General features: G+C 48.4%; 2 protein-coding genes and 1 long non-coding RNA gene across 7 annotated transcripts in view; 2 read left to right on the top strand and 1 right to left on the bottom strand.

Annotated features, from left to right (window-relative positions):
* The window catches only part of FAF1 (Fas associated factor 1), a 174,145-nt gene extending 171,963 nt beyond the window's left edge, over positions 1-2,182 (bottom strand). Inside the window, exon 1 of one of the 2 annotated variants that reach the window (XM_075097652.1) lies at positions 1,775-2,182. In XM_075097652.1, coding sequence (XP_074953753.1) covers positions 1,775-1,819 — 45 coding nt within the window. In that variant the 5' untranslated portion in view covers positions 1,820-2,182. The remainder of the gene's footprint in view (positions 1-1,774) is intronic. The other variant, XM_075097653.1, reaches the window with a different exon arrangement.
* A 598-nt stretch (positions 2,183-2,780) lies between these two features.
* LOC142059173 (uncharacterized) lies at positions 2,781-4,884 on the top strand. The gene is made up of 2 exons (XR_012661245.1): positions 2,781-3,079; positions 3,461-4,884. It is a non-coding gene; the product is annotated as an uncharacterized LOC142059173 (long non-coding RNA).
* A 2,137-nt stretch (positions 4,885-7,021) lies between these two features.
* CDKN2C (cyclin dependent kinase inhibitor 2C) lies at positions 7,022-13,267 on the top strand. 4 transcript variants are annotated; one of them, XM_075097655.1, is made up of 3 exons: positions 7,055-7,275; positions 7,651-7,791; positions 11,357-13,267. In XM_075097655.1, exons 2-3 carry the CDS (start codon positions 7,663-7,665, stop codon positions 11,729-11,731), a joined length of 504 nt encoding a protein of 167 aa, XP_074953756.1. In that variant the 5' UTR covers positions 7,055-7,275; positions 7,651-7,662; the 3' UTR covers positions 11,732-13,267. The 4 variants fall into 4 exon arrangements, with proteins under 4 accessions (XP_074953758.1, XP_074953756.1, XP_074953757.1 ...); XM_075097656.1 differs by having other exon boundaries at positions 7,169-7,305; XM_075097657.1 differs by lacking the exon at positions 7,651-7,791 and having other exon boundaries at positions 7,022-7,275.
* Positions 13,268-22,026: the final 8,759 nt, after the last annotated feature.

Genomic DNA, 22,026 nt, shown 5'->3' with positions numbered 1-22,026 from the left:
GTTACTCTTATGCCTTTATTACCTGGTTTCAAAACCCAAGCACAAAAATACTGCAGAACTGCAAAATAGCACTGACACTAAAAACTTGGAAAGTGGATACAGATTGAGAACTCTGTTAAAAAAATCTTACGTTCACCAGTCTCTAACTTCATCATCATGTGGGATTCCTGAATGTAAACCTATTTCAGGTAACAACAAGGGATTCCATGGGAGTCTGCCTCTACCAGTATGACTGCAGAATTGGGGTCCCAGTTTCCTTTTACACAGTGTATCGTTACTGTGAGAACTCCTTTATGAAACCCCAGCCTTTAAATTGAGGCGTCACTCCTTACACACACAGAAGTATCTCCATGCACAACAAAATAAAGGATCATTATAGAAACATTTGTTAAACGTTTTAATCAACATGGGTGTAAGATACTCAGTTACAGAAAGGGAAAACACTTCCCTGTTATCAGCTGGGAACTCCACGTTACGTCACTAAGGTATCAGATACCTTTTGCAAAAGAGGAATTATGTAATGTACCCTACAGTCACCCTGCCTGTAATTCCAAAGAAACATTCTTGTTAAACACGCACATACACAGTGAATTAAGGGGTTACTTTTTTTGTTTTTACTAAATGAAATAGTTTCACTGCTAACAGCTGAGAGACAGTCTTTTAAGAAGTTGAACAAACAGACAGTTTTACAACTCATTCCAAGGTTATCCAGGAGCCTATCCATGTAAGAACAAATGAACGCTGCAAACGGACAAAGCTTAAAAAAAAAAAACAAACACAAAACAAGCCATCAAATGAAAAGCAAATATTAAAAAGATATATTCAAATATGATCCGATACCCTTCCAAGCTGCTTTTGGCCCTCCCCACTATTTCAAAGGCATGTATCTTCCACTTGTTTGTCTACTTATTTTTAGAAAAATAATATAAAACTAAGCAATATGAAGAAGCAATATACAGAACACAGTAACCAGGCTCCTGAACACATCGTTTTTATTTAGAGAAAGACTTTATTCTGGGAATAAGATTTAAGAGTTTGAAGTTAAATTATAACCGTTTTGTAAGGAGGAGGGAAGGTAGCAAACAACTTTTAAGGGCATATTCCTCCTTTCTAAACAAACACGTTGTTTGGAATGGGGTGGGAAGAGTTTTAGTGCCATTGCGAGTCATAGGCTGAGGCAATCATGAAGTTAGTGTTGCTGTTATAAAGGAAACACCTCTGTTCAGTCTTAATCTGTAGTACCAGCAAGTGATTCATTACAAACACTGTGACAAATCATGAGGAGTGATGAGTTTTGTATCCTCCCTGGCATCTGCCTCTTCCAAGTGAGCTGGCTCACAGCTGTCCCAGGGCCTGGGTGGTTGTAGAGGGTTGGAACAAGCAAAGTGGATGAAAAAGCTTTTTTTTTTTTATTAAAACCTGAAACTCCCTAAGTTAAAAACATTTTGTTCACACACCTTGAGAGAAGAAAGCACATGTTCCCCGTTTTGAAAAGAAAGAAAGAAAGAAAGAAAGAAAGAAAGAAAGAAAGAAAGAAAGAAAGAAAGAAAGAAAGAAAGAAAGAAAGAAAGAAAGAAAGAAAGAAAGAAAGAAAGAAAGAAAGAAAGAAAGAAAGAAAGAAAGAAAGAAAGAAAGACAGCAGGCTTTGGAGAGGGGGCTTCACACCCACCGCCCTGGACCTTCCCACAAAGAACGAGCAGGACAGCAACGAGGAGAAAGAGAGAAGCAGCGAGAGGCCACGGTTGTGTGGCGGCGGCGGCGGCTTGAAATTTACCTGGAAATCAGCCAATATCATTTCTCGGTCCATGTTGGACGCCATTGCAGCCAGCTGCGTCCCCGGCTCTGCTCTGACCCGCGCACCTGGAGCTGCTGCTGCCGGCGAGGACGGAGCAGGGTGGGAGCTAGGAGCTCATCGAGGCGCCGGGCTCCTCTCGGGCTCCCGCGGCGCCCCCGGGCTGCCCCGCCTGGCAGCTCCGCGGCGGCCGGGGTGCGGCGGCAGCGGCAGCGGCGGCGGGCAGAGCGAGGGGAGGAGGGAGCAGAGAGAGAGGCGGGCGGGGGGCTGGGAGCGGGCCGGGGCCGGGAGCGGGCAGCGCTGCCTCAACTGCTCGCCCGGGGAGGAGGAGGAGGAGGAGGCAGCGCCGCTCCCTCCCTGCCTCCACAGCGCCTGTCGCACATTTTGCCTGTCATTGAGGTCGCAAAGAGGCGCTTTGCGGCCGGCACGTGACCACCCTCCTGTCAAGCGCTGGCGAAGCCGGGGGAGGGGGGTGTGGCCGCGCCTATTCCGGCAGCTCGCCGTGACTATGACCGTGACCGTGACCGCCACGGCCCTGCCACGGCCCCGATTGCGGCCCCGATCCCGGCGGGAAAGGAAGAATGGAGGGGAGGGGCCGCGCCGGGTGGCGGGCGGCCCGTCTGGGCGAGCGGCGGAGGGAGCCCGCGGCCCGCGCGTGGGCCCTCCCTGAGGGGACGGACCGCCTCAGCCTCCCGGGAGCAGCGCCTGCGGCCCCGGCCCGGCCTCAGACCCGGGAAGCGGCTCCTCCGGGCGGGCGGGGCGGCTCCGGCCCCCGGCTGGGCTGGGCTCGGCGCTGCCCTGGCGGCTGACACCCCCCGCCACCCCACACACACACACACACTGCCAGTTGGCGGCGGGCGGCGGCTCCCCGGGCCCGACGGCGGCGCGGCGGGGCCCGGCTAGGCTCCGCCGCCGGCTGCGGCCTAACGGGTCGGCAGGGCCCTGTCCACAGCGAGCCCGGGCCGGGCCCGCCATCCCGGGGCGGGCGGGGGGAAAGAGGGGCCACTGCGGGCGGCGGGAGGCTCTGCCGCCCCGGGCGGGAGCGCGGTGGCACCAGCGGGTGCGGTGACTCGGTGCCCGGCGCGGTTTGCGTCTGCCCCGACAGCCCGTAACGCCGTGCTCGCTGCGTAACCCGATCCGCCCCGGCCGGGGGACGCGCACCGGCGGCGGGGGCGGGAAAACGGGAACTTTTCCCTGTCTCAGAAGGACGAAAAGCATTCAGAGCTTTCTGAGCCAGCAGGCTCTGACCTGCACAGCGGCCCTCGCTCAAGCTCAGCACCGAGTGAGGTACTGTAAAGTGCAATTGCAGTCTATACCACAGAGAAATGGGGGGAGGGGGATACGTAATGCAAATCTAGCTGTAATTAATGCTTTTTAAGTCTGCTTCCTGTAACCTGATGCCGTTCATTTACCCCCGTATCGCTGGCGTTAAACAAAATACGCATTCGGGCACCAATTTGCTAATTAGCCCAACAGGTCTTGCTCAGCGCTTTGTACGGGTGTCGCAGCTACCTAAGGTCACAAAGAGCTCAAGCACCTTCCTTACTAACGAAACCTAATAAAGCTACGTGGTTGTATCTTTGAATCAAGTTCCTTTGCCTTGGTTTTTAGGAACCACAGCTCTTTTTTTTTTTTCTCGTCCTTTTTCTCTCCCTTTCTTTCTGTGAGGGTGGCGGACACCGGGGAGAGCGCGGCCGCCCGCGGCGGGGTCCGTCGGTGGGGAGAGACAGCGAGCGAACTGCATGCAGACGGGGCGCCTGGAAATCAAACTCTACCTTCAGGAGGGTCCGTGTTCCCAAGAAAAATACTCCTGGCACGGTTTGAAGCCTGTCTGCGGACGCCGCTGGGGAGGAGCGTGGGCTCCGGGGCGCCCGGGGCGGGGGTCTGACGGCGGCGGAGTCGCTCGGGGGCTCCAGGCAAGGCTGAGGCCACACTCACGCCACGGACGACGCAAAGCCAGGGCGTCAGAGAAGTTGGAGGTTATATTTTATCGTGTTCCTGCTCTAGTTTATGTTGGCGGAGTTTGCCAAGAGTTTTTTATTGCTTGCTGACGTTGGCTTAACAATTCCAGCTCCCCACCACCGAGTGGAGGGACTACCAAGTAATCGCCCTCACGCCTGCATTTTTCCCCCCCACCCCCAGTTGGATGTTACAGACAGTTCTGTACTAGCTACGAGGTGTGGTGCAATGCCCGGGACAGCCTATGCTAAATTACAAACAAATCCGCCCACACATTACTAGAGAGTAACTATAATAAAGGCTGAAAAGCGAGTTTTGGCGATTGGATTAGAGCCAATTAATTCCTGGCACGAACTGGAGCTATAGGTATGTTGTCAGGATTAGTTACACGGCGTTCACGTCTATTACAGTCACGTTTTAAGTACCGATATCTATATTAGATCAAAACAGGAAGGATTTGATCCAGAACGTGAAGAAAAGGTGAAAAGCTGCACGTGCCCCACGTCGCAGGAAGTTCACGTTCAAGTCACAGCGAAAGTTTCTGTTCTCCTTCTCGCAAGCCCTCGCTCGGGGGCGGGTCTGCGCCCCCGGCAGCGCAGCCAAGCCCCCCGCGACCCCCGGCGAGGACATCTCCCTCCAGAAGGTGTTTTGGCCGCTGATTTTGGAGCCGATTGGGGCAACTCTGGTTTAGGAGGAGTGCCTTTATCATTCTTGAGAGGAAATGTTTAGGATTAACGTGCTGCTTTCTGCAAAGACTTTTGACAGACCCGCACGGCGAAGGTGGTTTGGCGGCGTTTTGTGGCCGGGCAGCCGTACTTGCAGGAGGCCTGCAGCACCCCGGCTGCGCTCCACTTCACGATTTTTGTTAGGTGGCACGGTTAACTGAGGATGGGGGGTTATTCTGAACTGTGGAACAACAACAAAAAAAAGGGGGGGGGGGCTGTTGTAAGACTTGAGGGTCTAGTTCTGCAGTGAGCTAGCAACAAGCAACGCCACCAACGCCTGTGGATTTTAGGCACCGATCAGTCACAAGACAAGCCATTTATAAGCCGTCTGACTGAATATTCGAAGTTTTGCATGTAAATTTCTTCCTTTTGCAGAAAAGGATTTTGAATACATGGGTTTTATTTATACATTTACCTTTCTCGAGTTAACTCTGAGGGAAATCATAATTCATATTTTTGTTTACAAAACTGTTAGCACCATTGCTTCTGGCCGAGAATTATCATCATGAGGCCCGTAAAAATGCGCGCTTTTTTCCCCTTTCATGGGAGTGGGAGCGGGGGTCAGCGGCGATTTGAGCATAGCTGCTTTCCCTGCTCCGTGTGTAGGCGGTTCGTTACTTGCCCTCTTTGTACCTTCACAAACAAGCGTGGGTGGGGGAATCGGTACAGGAAAATGTAATTGCAAAGCAAGAAGCGACCGACGTTGAAAGGAGAGCCAGGCGCAGAAGCCCTGCCGCCTCCCTCCAGCCGCCCGGGCCGCAGGTTCATCCCTGCGGAGCTGGTCGTGCCTGGGGCGACGGTGTCTGTCGGTCAGGCCGCGGCCGCCTCCCGCCCCGCCCGGCTGCCGCCGCGGCTTCCCCCGCGGGGCAGCGCCGGGGCAAGCACCGCGCCTGCTGCCACGCAGGTTCCCTCGCTGACGCGCCGCCCCGCGCCGCATCACGCGTGTTTACATTCAAATTCGCTTTCCCGTAGCGTCCACGCGGAAAAGGGACGAGCGGGGTGCCCCTGCGGCCGATAGGTTACGCGTGCTTATCGGGGAGCCATGACATTGCATCCTACCTCCCGGAGGGTTCGCGTGGGCAGGACTCAGCCTTCCGAGGGTCCCTGAAACTTAAAGCAATCCGGCCGTTAAAGCACTTTTATGACATTAAACGCCGTCAGGCAGAACGGCAATGAAACCTCCGTACGTTACCACCGTCCCTTCTTCGCCCTCCGAAGGAAAAGCGAAGCCCTCACGTCTTCTCGGTGGCCGGGTGCGTTTCCCCCTCAAAATGGCACTTTCAAATCAATCAAGGACACCAGAAACGCGGAAAGGAAGGAGTGCTGCCGCGGACGGTCGCCTTCCACCGCTAAGACAACTTGACATTGACCCTTCATCCTTGACCTTGTCTTTGGGGAGAGGAGCTCGCGTCGCCGCCCGGGCGGACCCCGGCCCCGGAGCCGCTGCCCCGCGGGGTGCCGAGCGAGGCGGCGGGGCCGGGACCGGGGCCGGGGCCGGGGCCGCTCCCCCCGCGGGCAGGTGGAGACCGCACCGCCGCCGTGCGCCGCCGCTGCCCGGGGAGGAAGCGCCGGACCGAGCCGCGGCGGGAGGCCGCCCCCCCCCCGACCCCCGGTCCTCCCGCAGGGGCTCCCGGCACTAAATCCTCCTTTTGCCTTTCATTCTCCCCACACACACCCCCCCCATTTTCCCCCCCTAGGCCTCAGCAGCGCTCCTCCTAAAAGCACCCTGACTGTTATGATTGTGGAGGGGCAGTGCCGTGCCCGGGCTGCAGGGCAAGGGAACGACACAAGGGGCCGGGGCCGGGGCCGGGGCCGGGGCCGGGGCCGGGGCCGGGGCCGGGGCCGGGCGAGGGGCGGGTGCGCGCCGCTGCAGGCCTTCCTGCCCGGCCGCGCCGCAACTCCGCCGCGCCTCCTTAAATCTCTGCCGTTAAAATGTGGGCGGGTGTTTCAACTCAAAAAGCGCTCAAATTTTTTTTCTTTTCAAAAAAAGCTGATGAGGTTAAAAAAAAAAAGGGGGGGGAAGAGAAACCGGCTTCGTGTCCGTAGGAAACAGAAGTAGCGATTGTTTGCGCTTAAAAAAGGGGGAGCGCAAAGTCGCGGGCGGCGGCAGCGACCGCGGACCGGCAAGTGCAGCTTTATTTTGCGAAGTTGAAAGAGGAGGCGAGCGGCGGCTGTCACTGCGCGCCGGGAGGCGGCCGAGCACAGCACAGCACAGCTCAGCTCAGCACAGCCCGGGCAGCGGCGGGCACCGGCGCAGCCCCTGCCCCCGCCCGGGGCTCGCCCTCCGCTCTCCGGCCGGGGCAAGAGGCGCGGCCGCCGCCGGCGAGCGGCGGCGGGGTCCCGGAGACGGCCCCGCTCGGCGGCTCCTCCGCGCCCTGAGCGCGGCCGGCGGTCCGCGGCAGCCCCCCCTCCGCCGCCGCCGCCGCCGCCGCCGCCGCCCGGCCGCCGCCGCCGCCCGCGGACCCGCCGCCCTCCTGGATGCTCCGGAGCCGCCGCCGCCGGGGGCGGCCGCCGGCCGGGATCGCGCCCGCCCGCTGCGCGGAGGCTGCGCGGAGCCGCGGGAGTGAAACTGCTGCGCGGAGCGAGAGCGGCGAGGGAGCGAGCTCGGCGGCCGGGAGGGAGCCCCGGGCCGCTCTCCGCGGGCGCGGCTCGCCCGGCCCGGCCCCGCGCGGCCCGGACTAGAGGCGGCGGAGTGGGATGAAAGGGGGGATCCCGAGCGGGAGCTGGATGCACACTGCTACGGAAGACTGTTCCTCGGAGCTGTTGCTGCTAAGTCTCAGATCCCCGACTGTGAACAGGGTGGGTTGTCTCCTTCTTCAAAGATCTCAGGTCTGAGTGAGTCTCCGGTGTACGTGTATATATGTTACCTATAACATATATAATCTATTACATAGCTATTAATCTATCCCCCCCTCCCCCGAAAGTGGCCAAAGTCTTTAATAGGAGTTACTCTATATGTGGAAGCAAAGAAATCTTCTTTCAAGTGGAGCTGCAGTTTTGCTGAATAATCACGTGTGAGTTAGGGGCGGGCTCTTGGCAAGGAGGTTTTTTACGATTATTTACTACAAGGTCTACTCCAGAAGATTAACCATCCCAATCCTTCTGTCAGTCTCCGATGCCATGCCTGGTTAAAAAAAAAAAAAAAAAAAATCTCATCTTTTTTCCGATCGTCAGTCACCCTAAAGAATGGCCGAGCCTTCTGGGAACGAGCTGGCGTCCGCGGCTGCCAAGGGGGACCTAGTGCAACTTACTAATTTGTTGCAAAAGAATGTAAACGTCAATGCACAAAATGGATTTGGGAGGACTGCGCTGCAGGTTGGTATCCAGAGAGGGAGAAAATATTTCATCACTGGTACCTACGTGACCCGGGTTTCCAAAAAAGACAACGTTTTAAACAGGCTGGTGGATGAAATTCGAGTGGTTTTTCAAACTCGTTGGATGCCATATTTTATAACTTTAGTGGCTCCAACTCCCTAAAATGACGTACTTGAAATAAAACTGGTCAAAACCATTATTTCAGTCGGGGATCACCCTCAATGTCAAACGGGCTGCGAGTTTGCTAATATTTTGTAACTTCGTGGGGAGGAGGCAAGGAATGAAAGAGCTGAGATGAAAAGAAATCAGCTTAGGTGAGCAGGGTTTCGTAGCAGGTCTGTAAACACAAATGTGCTGGTCTCTGAAGCTTAGGATTTATCTCTCTTCGCTCCTTTTTTTTTTTTTTCTTTGCCTGCAATGTGCTTTTAAAACGTGGCTTGTCTCGGTTCTGGGGTCTGCTGTAGAGGGTACTTTTCCTTTATACGCTGTTTGTGAGGAATGACCTTTCTCATCGGGGAGCATGCTGCTCGGAACCGAGCACCTCCGATGTACACTAAGAGTTAGCCCGACGAGCTAGGGTTCCAGCTGAATCACTTGCCTCTTCATTCATAATTAAGGCTTAAAAATCTGCTTGTTTAGATCGGCTAGCGGGGCACTGGTTCCAGCTATTTCCTTTCTGTTCGTATAGGGTGCTACGTCCTAAATTTTAAGTGTGTGGCTGCGCAGGCAGGAGTTGGAACTCATCCAACTGCGAACTATTGGAGCTGATGAAAGATTTTGCTTTTAATAATATCAGATAATGATGGCGAAAAGGCTAGAATAGCTACCGAATAGTGAAAGAAGTGGTTTATAAATCCGGAGGAAAAATGTGTGGTTATTTGTACTTAAGGTGTAAGTAATGAAATGTGGGAGCAGAGCTATAGGTCTTTTTCATTTCACACATTAGAAAAATCGTTTGTTAACTCCTCTCTCCCCCCTCCCTGAAACCACGATAATCATTTCTGAATTGGGGTTTTAAACAGCATATATCTTGCAAATGTGCTCGAGGTATTTACAGCTTTTTTTGGCTTAACATCAAAATGTTAGAGCTGGAAAAGAAGCACCTCTTGCTAAAAAAAGCAGGAATGACCCTTTTTTGACAATTTCGCTGAACCTGGAGGTCTGTGAGCTCCTCTCTGTCCTGTTAACACCTAAATAGGGCATCGCATGGCAGCGCAGGCACTTGCAGCAACTTTTGAAAGAGTGAAAGGATTGAAATTTAAAACTTACACAAACTAACTTCTTTAAGAAAGCAGGAAACATTTAGCTAGCTGGTTTATCCTCGGGACGAGGGCTGAAAACCGATTTGTCCCACAGTAATGTGCTTGGTTTGGGGTTTTGGTTTGGTTTTTTTTTTTTCTAAAAGCAGCTAACTGTCCGTATCCTGAATTAGGGAACGTTTTACACAATGACATAGCATCCAGCTATATTAAACACGCATCCATGTTGTAACAATACTTCTTATTGCTGCCTAATCATAACCGAGCTAATGAACCACAACAAAAATCAAAACAGGAGAATCTGTCGACTTATTTTCAGTATGTATCATCCCGAAATGTGCTGTGGGTGCATGACCACGCTCGAAAGAGCTCTCTGTCAGTGCACCCTCCAAACCTGAGATAATCTCTCCATAATATCTCACTCAATTAAAACGGAGATAATGCTCCTATATTAATACCAGTGAATTTATATTTTTCTTCTGCATTTCTGTTTAATTAAACAACTGCTCAGCTTGTCTTGCTCTGTACTTTTTGTTTCTGACGAAGTGTACCTATGCAGGCCTCAAATACATGTCCTGCCCTTATGTTCTTTGTCAGAGTTGTTCAGTTAATGCTTTCTCCTTCTTTGCCTCCCTCCCCCCAAGTGAAACTTTGCTAAATGAAGGGCATTGCTGTACAGTTGTAGCCCACGTCCCAACAGCATCACCTTTGATATGATTTTTCTCCCCCCCCCCCGCATCCTTAACTGAAGCCTTCAGTCCCCTAGCCTGAACACAGAAAACTCCCACTTAAACCAAATACATGTTTTGAATACACAAATAATACAGCCTGGCCTCTCAAAAAGAGATCAAAATGTCCAGATTTTACTGAAGAAGGAGAGATCACAATGCTCTTGTTTTCTTTTATATCTCTTCCATCTCTGGGCAGAAGCGAAAGAAATGGCACATACGAAGCTGGAAGCCTTGGGGCACAGGGAAATCTCCTGCCCTGAATCCCAGCCTGTCTTATCTGTGCTTTTGCTCTTGTCTGTAGATGTGATATACCGGGCTGCTTTACAGTCCAAACGCTGCAGTAATTATCTTTATTAGAGCTTGCTTTTCTTAAAAAGCCTGATATATATTTTTCACCAGGAGAGTTTTTTCGGCAAAGCCCTCGCAGAAACTGTACATTATGCTAAATCTAATTCACTGTAGTGCTCATTTATGCAGATAAATTTTTTAACCAAGATTTTCAAATCAATGTGTGGATGTTTGTAAGAAAATAAAAAATATTTTTTTTCCGAATTTGACACTTAAAATGAGACTAATTACAAGAACAGGAAGATATTGCCTGTAGGCTGAAGATTATACATTACTGTGCTCATTTTTTGAAAGTCCTTGACAAAACAAAAAGCGAGGATTTTGGGGGAAATCCGTGCAAGCTATTAAGTCCCAAAAAAAGAGAGATTTTCATTCTAATTATGACATTATTGTGATGCAATTGAGAAAATTTAAAGAAGCTTTTTTTTTCTTTCTTCCCTGGGAGAAACAGTCAGAAAATTCAATTATTGTTGTTGGGTTTTTTGTTAAAAAGGAATGTTTTTAACAACAGAATATAGCCACAGTTTACTTATAGTGAAATTATGAAAGTACAATATAATATACTGCTTTTAGAAGAAAACTTCTGGAACTTTGAAACATTCCTTTTAACTTCTCCTTTTTGGGTGACATAACGAAACACAAATATTGGGGAGAAAAATTTCTTCTAGCATTTATTTTTCTTAGCAGACAGAGCTATTGTACAGTCCAAATATTTGTTTTATGATAATGCACAGACAATGTAAACACCTGAAAGCTTACAAAAACACATCCTACATTTGCTGTTGCTGAGGTAAAATATCTGTTCCTCAGAGACCCTATATTTGATATTTAACGAGATTAAACAGTAATGCAAAGGTGTCCCAAACTTAGGCAAATAAAACCGAACCATACTTAATTTTCGTATGCTAAGAAACTGAGATAACCCACGTTTAAAAAAAAAAAGGTGATTATATCCCCATTCTACACCGCCTGTTTCAGACATTAATCTCTTTGAGGCAGAGAGCTTTGACCACCGAAATGATAACGTCTTCCAGCATTTCAGCGAGTTTAGTAAAAAATACATTAAAAATAGATGTTCTGGTGTATCGTGGTTTTATAGTGGGGCTCTTCTGTCTGTTTTAAATGAGGACTGAGCCGTGACAAAAGCCAGAGATAAGAACTGAGGATCTGCCCCCGTGCTGAAGCCAGCACCCCCCGCGGCATTCAACTCTTCTTTTTCTTCCGCAGGTAATGAAACTCGGGAACCCCCAAATTGCCCGCAGGTTGCTAATTAACGGTGCCAACCCCAATCTGAAAGACAGTACTGGCTTCGCTGTAATTCATGATGTAGCCAGAGAGGGTTTTCTGGACACTTTGCAGACTCTGCTGGAGTTTAAGGCTGATGTTAACATTGAGGATAACGAGGGCAACCTGCCCTTGCACTTGGCGGCCCGGGAGGGGCACGTGCGGGTGGTGGAGGTCCTGCTGGAGCGCGCCGAGTGCAAGGTGGGCCACCAGAACAAGCGGGGGGCCACCGCCTACGACCTGGCCAAGCTCTACAAGAGATCCGCCGTGGTGAAGCTCTTGGAGGACAGGAGCTTCTTCCCTGCAGCCACGGATTAAACCCAGCTCGGATGCACTCTCATTTGGACATTAAGGCTTTCAGCCTTCGCGTTTTTTCCCCTCTCTCCTCCTTTTTAATAACATTTGTTGCAACCTTACTTCTTTTTTTTTTTTTTTAAAATCAGCTGATAGTGTAAGACTCAAGAAATTCTAGAGGTGGGTTTTTAGATCATGGAAATGTTTTAAATCCACGCTCCCAGCAATTTTATTACACCTGTCATTTATAAAGTAGTCACAGACTTGGCCATGTATATGGTTGGTCGCTCATACCTAGTTTTCCAGTATCAAGTTTTACAATTTATTTTAGTTCATTTGTATTAAGTCATTAATACAAGATCTACATATTCACATGTTTAATGTTGCTGGACTTTAAGAAAAGGAAAAAGCTTGCTGTGATTTCTCCCACCTCTCCACGCAACCCCCTTCCCCCCCACCCCCTTCGGTCAGGCTTAAGAGTTTTTAGTCTTGTTTTGGATTAAAACAGCCGTGTAAGGGGTAACCTGCGCCCCCCTGCTCAGGCAGAGCTTGAAGTCAAAGGCTGCTTGGCCTGAGGACAGAGGATGGCGCTTAGAGGCTTTGGGAAATAGCTGCATTTTGACACTAACAAGAGCTTGTAGAAGTAGGTCACTTACTTTCTAAATGTAGATTACACTTTTCCTCTTTGTATATTTAAACTTTCACCAAGCTGGTTTTGAATTTAGTTACCAGAAACAGTATAAATGGTGTTGTGGTTTTTTTTTTGATTGCCAGAGGTTTTAAACAGCTCTGTTTAGTAGTTCGTGTTTACTGTGCACTGAACAAGACGTTTTTTCTAGTTTCAAAACAAGCAGCAGAGAACCATTGTCAGAGGCAAGAGAACACGAAGGCTGCAGTACAAGAAGTTTTCTGGTCGCTTCATAAGCTGAGTGCAGTTTAGATGCTCCTTAAGAAATATTTGCTTTCCACCAACTCTTCTGTTTTGCCTGGAAATAAACTATTTAAATCATAGATGCATCTCACAAAACAGGAATATTTGAATACAGTGACATGTAGGAAGCAGCACGTTTGGTATTCGGGAAGTTATATTATTGCTTGCACCTAAAGCACAATTTAACTATCAAAACTTTGCCATTGCAACACTGCTGAGAGTGTTCATCAGGCTCAAACTCATTTACCTCTCCAGCTACAACAGGAGCTAACGACGCTCAGCACAGCATCAGAAAGAGTTTAGTGTGAAACTGTTAACATTTGTACTGGATCTAGTTGTTGGACAGGTGGGCAGTTTAAAGTGCTTTATTTTGAACAGTCTACATTTTAATTGCTCAAAATAGAAGGTTTTAAATCAGTGCAAAATGAATAGTACTTAAAATAGCACTTAAAAGAGGAGGGGGTGTACATTAGTTTAGATTTTTAACTCTTAAAAAATATTTTAGCCCCACAAAATCAGTTACTACCGGTTTTGAGTAAAAAGTAATTTGCTGAAACTGTCTGTCACGTTTACTATACGCTCTGTCACACTGATGTGTTTCCTGATTAAAAACCTCTGTGAAATATGAAGCTTTGCCTGCTTTTGTCATCATTTTTGGTTCACAAGGGATCTAGAGATCATTAATCCAAGAAGCCCGGCACGTAGGACATACGACTCGGGAAATAACCCACACAATACCCGGTTTAAAGAGCACTAAAACCACCTGAAATATTAAAACCGAGCAACGTAATCCGCAGATCCCCGAAGTGAAGTGACCCAAACCATTCTATTGCGATCCATCTCCGTTCCTTATGTCCTGGAGAATGCGCCAAGCTTTTTCCCTCTCCACAACTAGCGCCCTGCGCTCTTCCTATAAAGCACAAATCCGCGCTACCACCTGGGTTTCTCCCGTTCGCTGCCACAGCAGGGGTGAACACCGAAAGGTAATATTCACCTCTCTCACTTACTTTTCACCTGTGCTGCTAAAAAAAAAACCCCACTCATCCCAGACCCGTTTTGGGCTCCATCAGCATTTAATTTACTCTAAGGCGAAGTTTAAGTAGTGGCTTAGTAAAGCAACTGCTTTTCCGAGAAAAATGCCCCGCCTAGTCAGACATAGCGGCTTTTATTGCATGCCAGAAGTTCACGTTTAAAGCCAGGACACCACGGTCGTGCCTATAGCGCTAGAGGGTGAGTCACGGGTGGTATTAAGTCTGGTTTAAAGCTGTGTTTTATTTGCTTGTACTGCTGCATTTTCTATGCAATCCACTCCATTTATCAGAAACAATACTGTAAATTGCAACTCCTACTTAGATACTTTGAAAGAAAAAATTACCCTCTGTTGCCCCAGGAAGTTAGTAGTTACTACAAAAAGCCTCTGGGAAACCAAATAAATAAATCAGCTGGTGGGTTACGTGCACCTCACAGGCTTTGCAGGTGATAAAACCTGCCTGGCTTCTGGGGGTGCGCTGTGAGCCTGCTGTCCTGCAGAAGCTTCTGCGTTTACTGGAGGAGGAGAAGAAAATAATAGAAAGCAAGTCTCATTAACAGGGGATCTTTATACCGAGAAAGGATTCTAATATCGGATGTGGCTTCAGAAATTATTTTTGTGATTTTTTTTCCTTAGCAGCCCGGCAACGCCAAAAACCCCAGTTTTACAGATTCGCATATTTGTGAAATTGTCGAGAATAATATTGACCCCGAGATGCAAAAACTGCAGCGTGTGACATGGAACGAAATGTTTTGGAGAGCTTTTACTGAGACATAAACCAACTGAAAAGTGAGCCTCCCAGGCAGGAGCAGAGATTGCCCTGCAGCAGCCCAGGAATGGGCAGTAAACCATATAGTATCGAGATGAGATGTATAAATAGAAACAAATACAGCAAGCACAGAAAAATGTGAAGCAATAGAGTATAAAACGTAGTTGTAGCAGGATTCACACTGAGCAGGCTACGTGAGAACAGAGCTATGGGGAAAGAGCCCTCTCCCCTATTTCAGTTACACGGATGAGCAAAGCTGTTACACTTGACCTTTGTTTCTAAATCATCCTCGGAACAACGGCGGGGGCTGTTGAACTCCTCCTGAAAAGGGGCAGATCCTAGCGGGATCCTACAGGGAACGGAGCGAGTGCCATGTGTGGCAGCAGCACCGGGAGAGGGTGAAGCAGCCGGTCTGCGAGCGCCGGGGCGGGGGCGAGAGGAGCCCGGCTGCCGCGGGCACACGGAGGGCCGGGCTCCCACGCGGGGAGCGCAAGCGGCCCCGTGCCTGGAGCGGGAGCGCGGCTCAGCCGCCGGTGCAATAACTGACTGCACGTTCAAGTACACGACGAGACTTTCTCTCCAGTTTTCTACGTGGGGAGAGGCATGAAATCCATGCTCTATTCCAAGGTGGGATAAGAAATGAGCTTCGTAGGAGATGCCATTGCACTGTTCATGTGAAGAAAGAGTTAAAACAGTAGCAAACCACCACTTTTTAGCTTTTAAAAGAAAGGAAGGGGTCTCTTCCACAAATGTACCTGGCAGTTCACTAGACAGGTAGAAGCACCCATACGTTATTATCTGCTTACTAAAGTGCTGAAATTCCCTCCAAAAAAGCGAGGGGAGGAAAGCTGCTGCGTTTATTTGCGAGGACTGCTGCGCTGGGCATGGCGGGGGGCGGGGGGGAAGAGAGAAAGAAAGAGCGATTTCTCACCGCGTCTCAGCAAAGCCTGCCCCACAACACATGCATTCAAAATGTCGGTGCTCCCGGAGGGCTCCGCCGGGATCCCCGGGGAGGAGGGAGGGTCGGGGCCAGCCGAGGTGCGGGGCAGGTCGGGCGGCCCCCGGGAGCGCGCCGGGAGCGGGGCCGCCGGGCGCGGGGTGGGGGGGTGCCCGGCTCCGAAACCGTTAGGTTGTCTTCTACGGTTCCTCTCCCCTTTCTCTTCCTGTCCAAATATTTTTAAATTTACGCGCCTTAAATAACAGTCTGATTTTATTTATTTAGTTTCCTCCGCGGGCTCCGCCGCCGCCCGGCCGGGCCCCCCGCCGCCGGGGCCGCCCCGCGCCCGGCCGCGCCGCAAGCCGCCCGCCGCCCCCCGCCCGCCGCCGCCGCCCGCCCCCTCCCCGCCGCCGCCGCCGCCTTTCTCCGCAACTTACGATGCGCCTGGTTTTTTTTGCCTCCTTCTTCTTTTCCCCCCCACCCCCCTTTTTCCCTCCCTTTCCTCCCTCCCTCTCCCCGCAGTCGGGACTGGAGCCTCTTCAGCATAACCCCGGTGTCTTCGCAGCCCCTCAGCCGCGGTGAGTACAGAAAAGGGACCCACATCTGCCGGGGGGATGTTTATGACACATACTTGTGGCTGCTGCCCGCTGCCCGGGCTGCGGTGGCGGCGGCGCTCCCGCCGCAGCTCGGGGCTCTCCTCCCCCACCCCCGGATTTCAGGGATGCAGAAGCATCTTCTCCCAGCGCAGCCCACGCAAAAGACAAAAAAGAAGCTGGTTCGTCTCCAGGTTTCCTTAGAAAATGGGAAGCAAGGTGTATCTGCCAGCAGAGCTTTTCATGACCTTTTGTTACATTTGAAAATTACAGACGAGCGAAAGAAGGGAGGAAAAAAAAATCCACCCTTCTTGGTTTCTGTGTCACAGAGGTGAGGAGATTATCTTCGGATGGAAAGTCCATGGCACGTTTCTGATAGCCTCATGTGCCAAGTCTTCCTCTGCAGACCTAATTTACAGACCACCACCACTCGAAAAAATAAACTTCAGCCATGGCACTGAGTGGTAAGATGGCTTCTTGCATTTTGAAGAAGCACTAAGCACAAATCACCAGGGACATTTTACAGTGCTGAAGGTTACTGCTTGTCATTTCATTCATTTTCTCAGAACGTTTGAATTACCTTTCAGCACGGTACCAGTTATAATTTTGCAAAGTTAATCTTAAGGAACTACGAGGAAGAGAACTGTCGTGCGCTGGATACTTTAGAATAACCTTGACCTTTCATTAGTGCTTATCCTAAACGATAAGTCATCCAGGGAAAGCAGGGAATCGGGCAAGGCACCTGCAAAAGCAGAAATGAAATGTCTCTATTTTTAAACTAGTGTTGAAGTGGCTTCTGAATCCTATAAAATGACGGACACTGAGGGGCTAAAAGGCAAAATCTGGAGCTCGCTGGCAAAGTGCACTTCGATACACACAGGACCCTCAGTTAATTTCCTCAGCCCAAGATGCATTTTCTGCCCTTAGTCCAATCAGCACTGCTGAAACACAAACTGCCAAAAAGGGTAAATTCCCTCTGAAAGAAACTGAATCAGCCAAAAGTATAATCAGCTTTTCAGGGAAGTGCAAGACCACTGAACCATGTTTCCAGTTGCATTTCTTTGTTCCTCTGTAACTGCTTTCTGATATTTGTAGAAGTAATTAGGAGGGCCACTGGTATTTATGAGGATTTTAAATAAAAAAGCTTCCCTCTGTGTAGGAAGCATGAAACATTTTGCCTCACAGTGCAGCCACTGAAAGGTTAAAGTCAATTCACAGCTCCTGGTGAAAGTTTTCCTGCAGCAGATAGTGCCTATCAAGATGGTCTTTCTCTTCTCCTGTTACACCCTGAGAGCAGGAAACGGAGCAGCATTTATATGGCAACACAGCCCTCTTCACTCCTCAATATTAAGATTATTATCAACGCAATGATCTTTTCATGAACACTTTATACACGGTGCTAACGAACGTTTAAAGGAAAAGATACACAGCACAAACCACAATAAAATGTGATGTCCTGTAAGAACACTGAGTATTCAAAAGCTTTTCAGGGTTTGACCCTAATGAAATACAAGACCAGTCCTCGGTACACTCTGCATTTATATGCAGAGTTACTGCAGGCCAGAATAAGGGCTTCTGCTAAAGTTAATTGTAATTTTCTGGTGAGGGAGGATCGCATATTTAGGCCTTAAGTTATTAACATCTATTCTGATGGAAATAGGGACATTTGGGTACACTTCGTCAAATCAAAAAGAGTGCTTTCTGCTTCAGATATGTTAGAAACCGAGGTGACGTACCACCATTTGAATAGCTGCACTTCAGATGCAGAGGATGGGAGCTTATTGATCAGTCACGAACTTTTGCTTGCGTTTAGTAATGCTGGAAAACAGGCAGAGGTGATATTCAGTCCACACTAGCCAGAATACCAGCAGGCCTGGAAACTGACCTGTTGATTGTAAATACTTCCTATGGAATGGATTTTTTAAAATTTTCTGAAAGGAGAAGTACACTTTGCTAGAAAAAGCAGATTTGTATCTGGACATACCATAGCCCTTGAAGGTATGACTGTAGGTACACAAACAAAGCTGTATTTAATCTCTCTGAGGGAACATCTGTGAAAGAGAGAAGTGTATTTGTTTCACAAATACTATAACTTTTAATCATATCACCTCCTTGCACCAACATATATGCTCTAAATAGTGTGATGTCTGTCAATTTGTCAGATTTAATTTGTCCTAGCTCCTGTAAAATGAGGGCTGCAGACAAAAAGCTGTGCTACACTGATATATTCACAGTATTCACAATCCAGCACTGTGTGCACATATTGGAGTGAACAACAATTTCCTTCCCATATGAGCATTTTAATTTATAGAAACATATTGTTTTGTGTAAAGAAGGTAGTAGATAATTAACTGTATTCATTTAATCTAATTATAGGCCTCTGAGGCAAAAAGCTGACACTTTTCATTGTGGTATGTTCAGAGAAGTTAATTGAAAAAACATTGCAGCCACAAGGCATAACATGCCCATCGTATATTTGATACTAATTCTTTTCTCAAAAATGGGATGAATCTGATGCTCGCTGGAGATAAGGATTACTGTTACTCACTTGAGTAAGGCAAAGTCTGGGAAAGCTCGTTATGCAATGCTGCAGTGCACTGCAATATCTCTGCAATTCCAGAGCTAACCACAGACAACTTATTTGCCAAATTGCGAGATAGTTTTGTAATGTACACAAGTATCTATTACAAATTAAGAAAAGATTGAATGCATTTTTAGCTGGGACGTAGGTCAGAATTTGAGCAGAGATCTGCTTCAAGAAGCAATAGGTCAATGTATGAACTCTTAGCTCTGTTTAATCTTTAGGAGGAACCAAGCAGTAACAGCAGCCTTACCCCTAGGAGTTGTTATTAGGGGTGTCATTTGTGTTTTTAAGCTATCAGGATGACAAACAGACAAAGAGACAGCAAATCAACACTTGCAACTCCCAAGTATATAAAAACAAATGTATGTCAGACCGTTTGCAGTTTTAGAGTAATTTTTCCTATCACCTGATGCATACCAACAACTTAATCTTCTGACAGCAGTGCTACTTTCATTCTCAAAAGGAAAGTAAAGCAGCTCAGCTCTGCAAAGTTTGCCTTCCAGCTGACAGAGAACATGACAGACCAAACGTGCTGCTCGTGGGGGAAGTGTTTGCCATTTATGTTAAAGAAATTCCAGCTTGCAAGCTGAATCATGACGTTAGAGACAAATATCACCGTTCCTCCCTACTCTTATTACTGGAAGAGTGTAACTGGTGTCTGCAGCTCTAGCAGCACCACGGGGCAGGACACCTCCCTCTCCACCTCCAGCTGCTGCACTCCCTGGCTCCTGCTCAAGTGACCTCCATTTCTGCTCTGCCCGTGGGCACGCAGAGGCCACCCAGCGCACCCAGCCCTCTCCACCTCTCTCTTCCCGTGTCTCTGGTGGTGGTGTTCCTAGCTGGTGGGAAAAAACATTGCAAAGGCAGTGCTGTTGATCCCTGTAATGAAGCATGCCTAATGGCTGTGGTGATGGTGCAAGCCCTCTTAGATGACAAACACCCCCAGTGAAAGGCCATCGAGCTCAGTGCAGGGCCTTGCTTTGTGCTGCCAGGGGGAGGCATTGCTGGCAGCCCTACCTATAATTTTAAAATTACTTAAAATATTTTCAAATGTATTTTGCAGAAATATTTTTTTACTGCGGTTAAAAGGCAGCATATTGCACTCCCGGCACTTCAGATGTTTGTTAATAAAGTCAGAGGCAGCCTGAAAAGTAAACAGCTAGTGACATGCAGTCACCTTAACTCTGGAGCTCTGGCTCAAGAGATCCAGAATATTCAATAAAGAAGCTCTCTAACAGGAAAAAAGTGTGGCTGTAGATGCTAGCCATACCTGATTCCTATTCCTGTACCATTACAGATAAATCACAATTTGCTCTGACGTCTGACTCAAAAAATCAGCCTGTTGTTAGAGGTCAGTCTGTGCTCACACTCCTTCTCTCCCTTGATGCTCTTAACTAATCTTCCTTCTGCCTGGCTCCTGCCTTGTCTTTCTTCCTGGTGCTGTTTTCAGGTAACTCCCAGCTCTTGCTCTTCCACACTTCGTTTATACATCCCTCCATTCCCCGGCTCCTGCCTTCTTGCACTCTTCACGCTTTATTTTCATCTCCTACTTTCCTTTCCTTCATCTGCACATCCACCCACTTATTTTTTCTTAAGTATTTCCCCTGACATCTTTTCTTTATCACCATTATGCTTATTAACCTCCTTACCTAATATATCATACCCTCTCCCCATTGCCTAGTAAAATCTCATTATGTGTATAATCTTTTATTTTTTCCCTCATAATGAAAAACTGCTTCCACAACTGATTTCTGTCCATGATGTCCTAGTTGTCCTAGAAGTCCTAGCAGTGGTCTGTAATAGTTGTCCCCCTGACACCTACTGCCTTCATCTCCTCCTGCCTCTCGCTTTCTGCTCCCTCCCATGCTCTGCTGGTTCCAGGCCTCCTCCCAAACTCTTTGTGATCCATCCTCCTTTTCTCACTGCCTCAGTGGCAACAGAAGAAAGGGAGATGATGTACACAGGAGGGATACCCAGATCTCACAGACAGTAATCTCTTAGGCACACGGGAGGAGAAATTGCAGAGAAATGCTGCCTGGTCCCACTGCCTCAGGCGAAGAGCATACTTGGTTGTTCTGTGAAAAAGCTGCACGTGATGCCTGCACACCATACAGCCGCTAAGTGCAGAGTGAGCTCCGTCAGCATAGGCTGATCTTCGGAAAATTTAGCTGCCAAAAGCTAACAATTCTTAACTGATCATGTGCAAACTGAGATTTTATGGAGTGTTATAACTTTGTTACATTTGGATGCACATCTGTGAAACCACAGCTATCGTGCTGCCAAATTCCAAGTTGCTGCTCAAAAGGTACATGGATGAAACTAGACCAGTGGTGGTGTTCCATTTCAGATTAATTCTGTAGAGAAATAGGGATACAGACACTTCTGAATGAAGCAACCAGATTATTATTTTTTAATATGGGCAAAATATTTTTTTAACCTTGTTCTTGAAAATCACTACAGTGGTTTAGCTGGAAACTGCCAAAAATTAGACCTGGGGCAGATGCTTGGCTTGGAAAATACCAGCCCAAAGAGTTACAAGCAGCTGAAAACAAGCCGTTATTTTAAAGCACTGGACAAGATTAGGCAGAGCAGTTCCATGACTTTGGCCTAAATGTGGAAGATTTTTAAGTGACCTGTAATGAGTTTTTTAATAACAACAGTGTTGAAATAAGCAGAATTCAGATTTCTCATTTTTGGGTGAAGATATTTCCTCTGAAAATGTAGGCTATGATCCAGAGGCATGTGCTGGGATTGAGACTGGGAGCACTGGGGCTGAGGGCTGGAGCAGATTCTCTGGCAACAAAACCAACTTGAAAGATCTACAGAAGTGCAGAAATAAATGATCAAAAACTATTTTGTGGAGATTACACATTATGGAGACAGCAGAGGGAAGGGGAGGAAAGGAATGGCTTCTGGTGGGAGGACATCAAAGCAACAGTAAGGGAAGTCCAAACTTTTTGTTAGCACTGGGAGTCTTAAATACCCTGGCTCTGCTCTGTATATGCTGATGGATTAAACCTGCAGAATGAAGCGGGTACCCTCGTCCTGTGCTCTCGTTGGTGCAGCTTACCATTACAAATCCCAGGGAAAGAATAACCTAACGGCCCCTAAAGGTGCTCCACATCTCCCATAGCTGACTGTTTGCCTTCATCCACTCAGCTGAAACCTCAGGCAGTTTGGAAGCTGCTCCATACGCTGAAACCTCCCTTTTATGGCAAAGGTGATATATGTCAGAGTGGCAGGTTGGACAGCTGAGGGTATTACCTGTTTCAGTCACCTGACTTAAACGCTCTGCAGGCTCACGGCAACAGTGGCCTGTTGCCACTGAATGTTATTTTGCATTTAAAATTGTAATTCAATTTCTCTGCTAGGGATGAAAGTAAGAGAGTCACAGAAGTCCTTTCTAATACACAACGAAGTGCCTGATAATTTGCAAGTGCATTCATATTTTTTTAACTATAAAATGAATACTTTT

The sequence above is a fragment of the Phalacrocorax aristotelis genome, chromosome 6 (genome assembly GCF_949628215.1).
Source record: "Phalacrocorax aristotelis chromosome 6, bGulAri2.1, whole genome shotgun sequence".
NCBI lineage: Eukaryota > Metazoa > Chordata > Aves > Suliformes > Phalacrocoracidae > Phalacrocorax > Phalacrocorax aristotelis.
The sequence above is the reverse complement of the archived record's forward strand: the minus strand, read 5'-3'. Positions and strand labels throughout refer to the sequence as shown.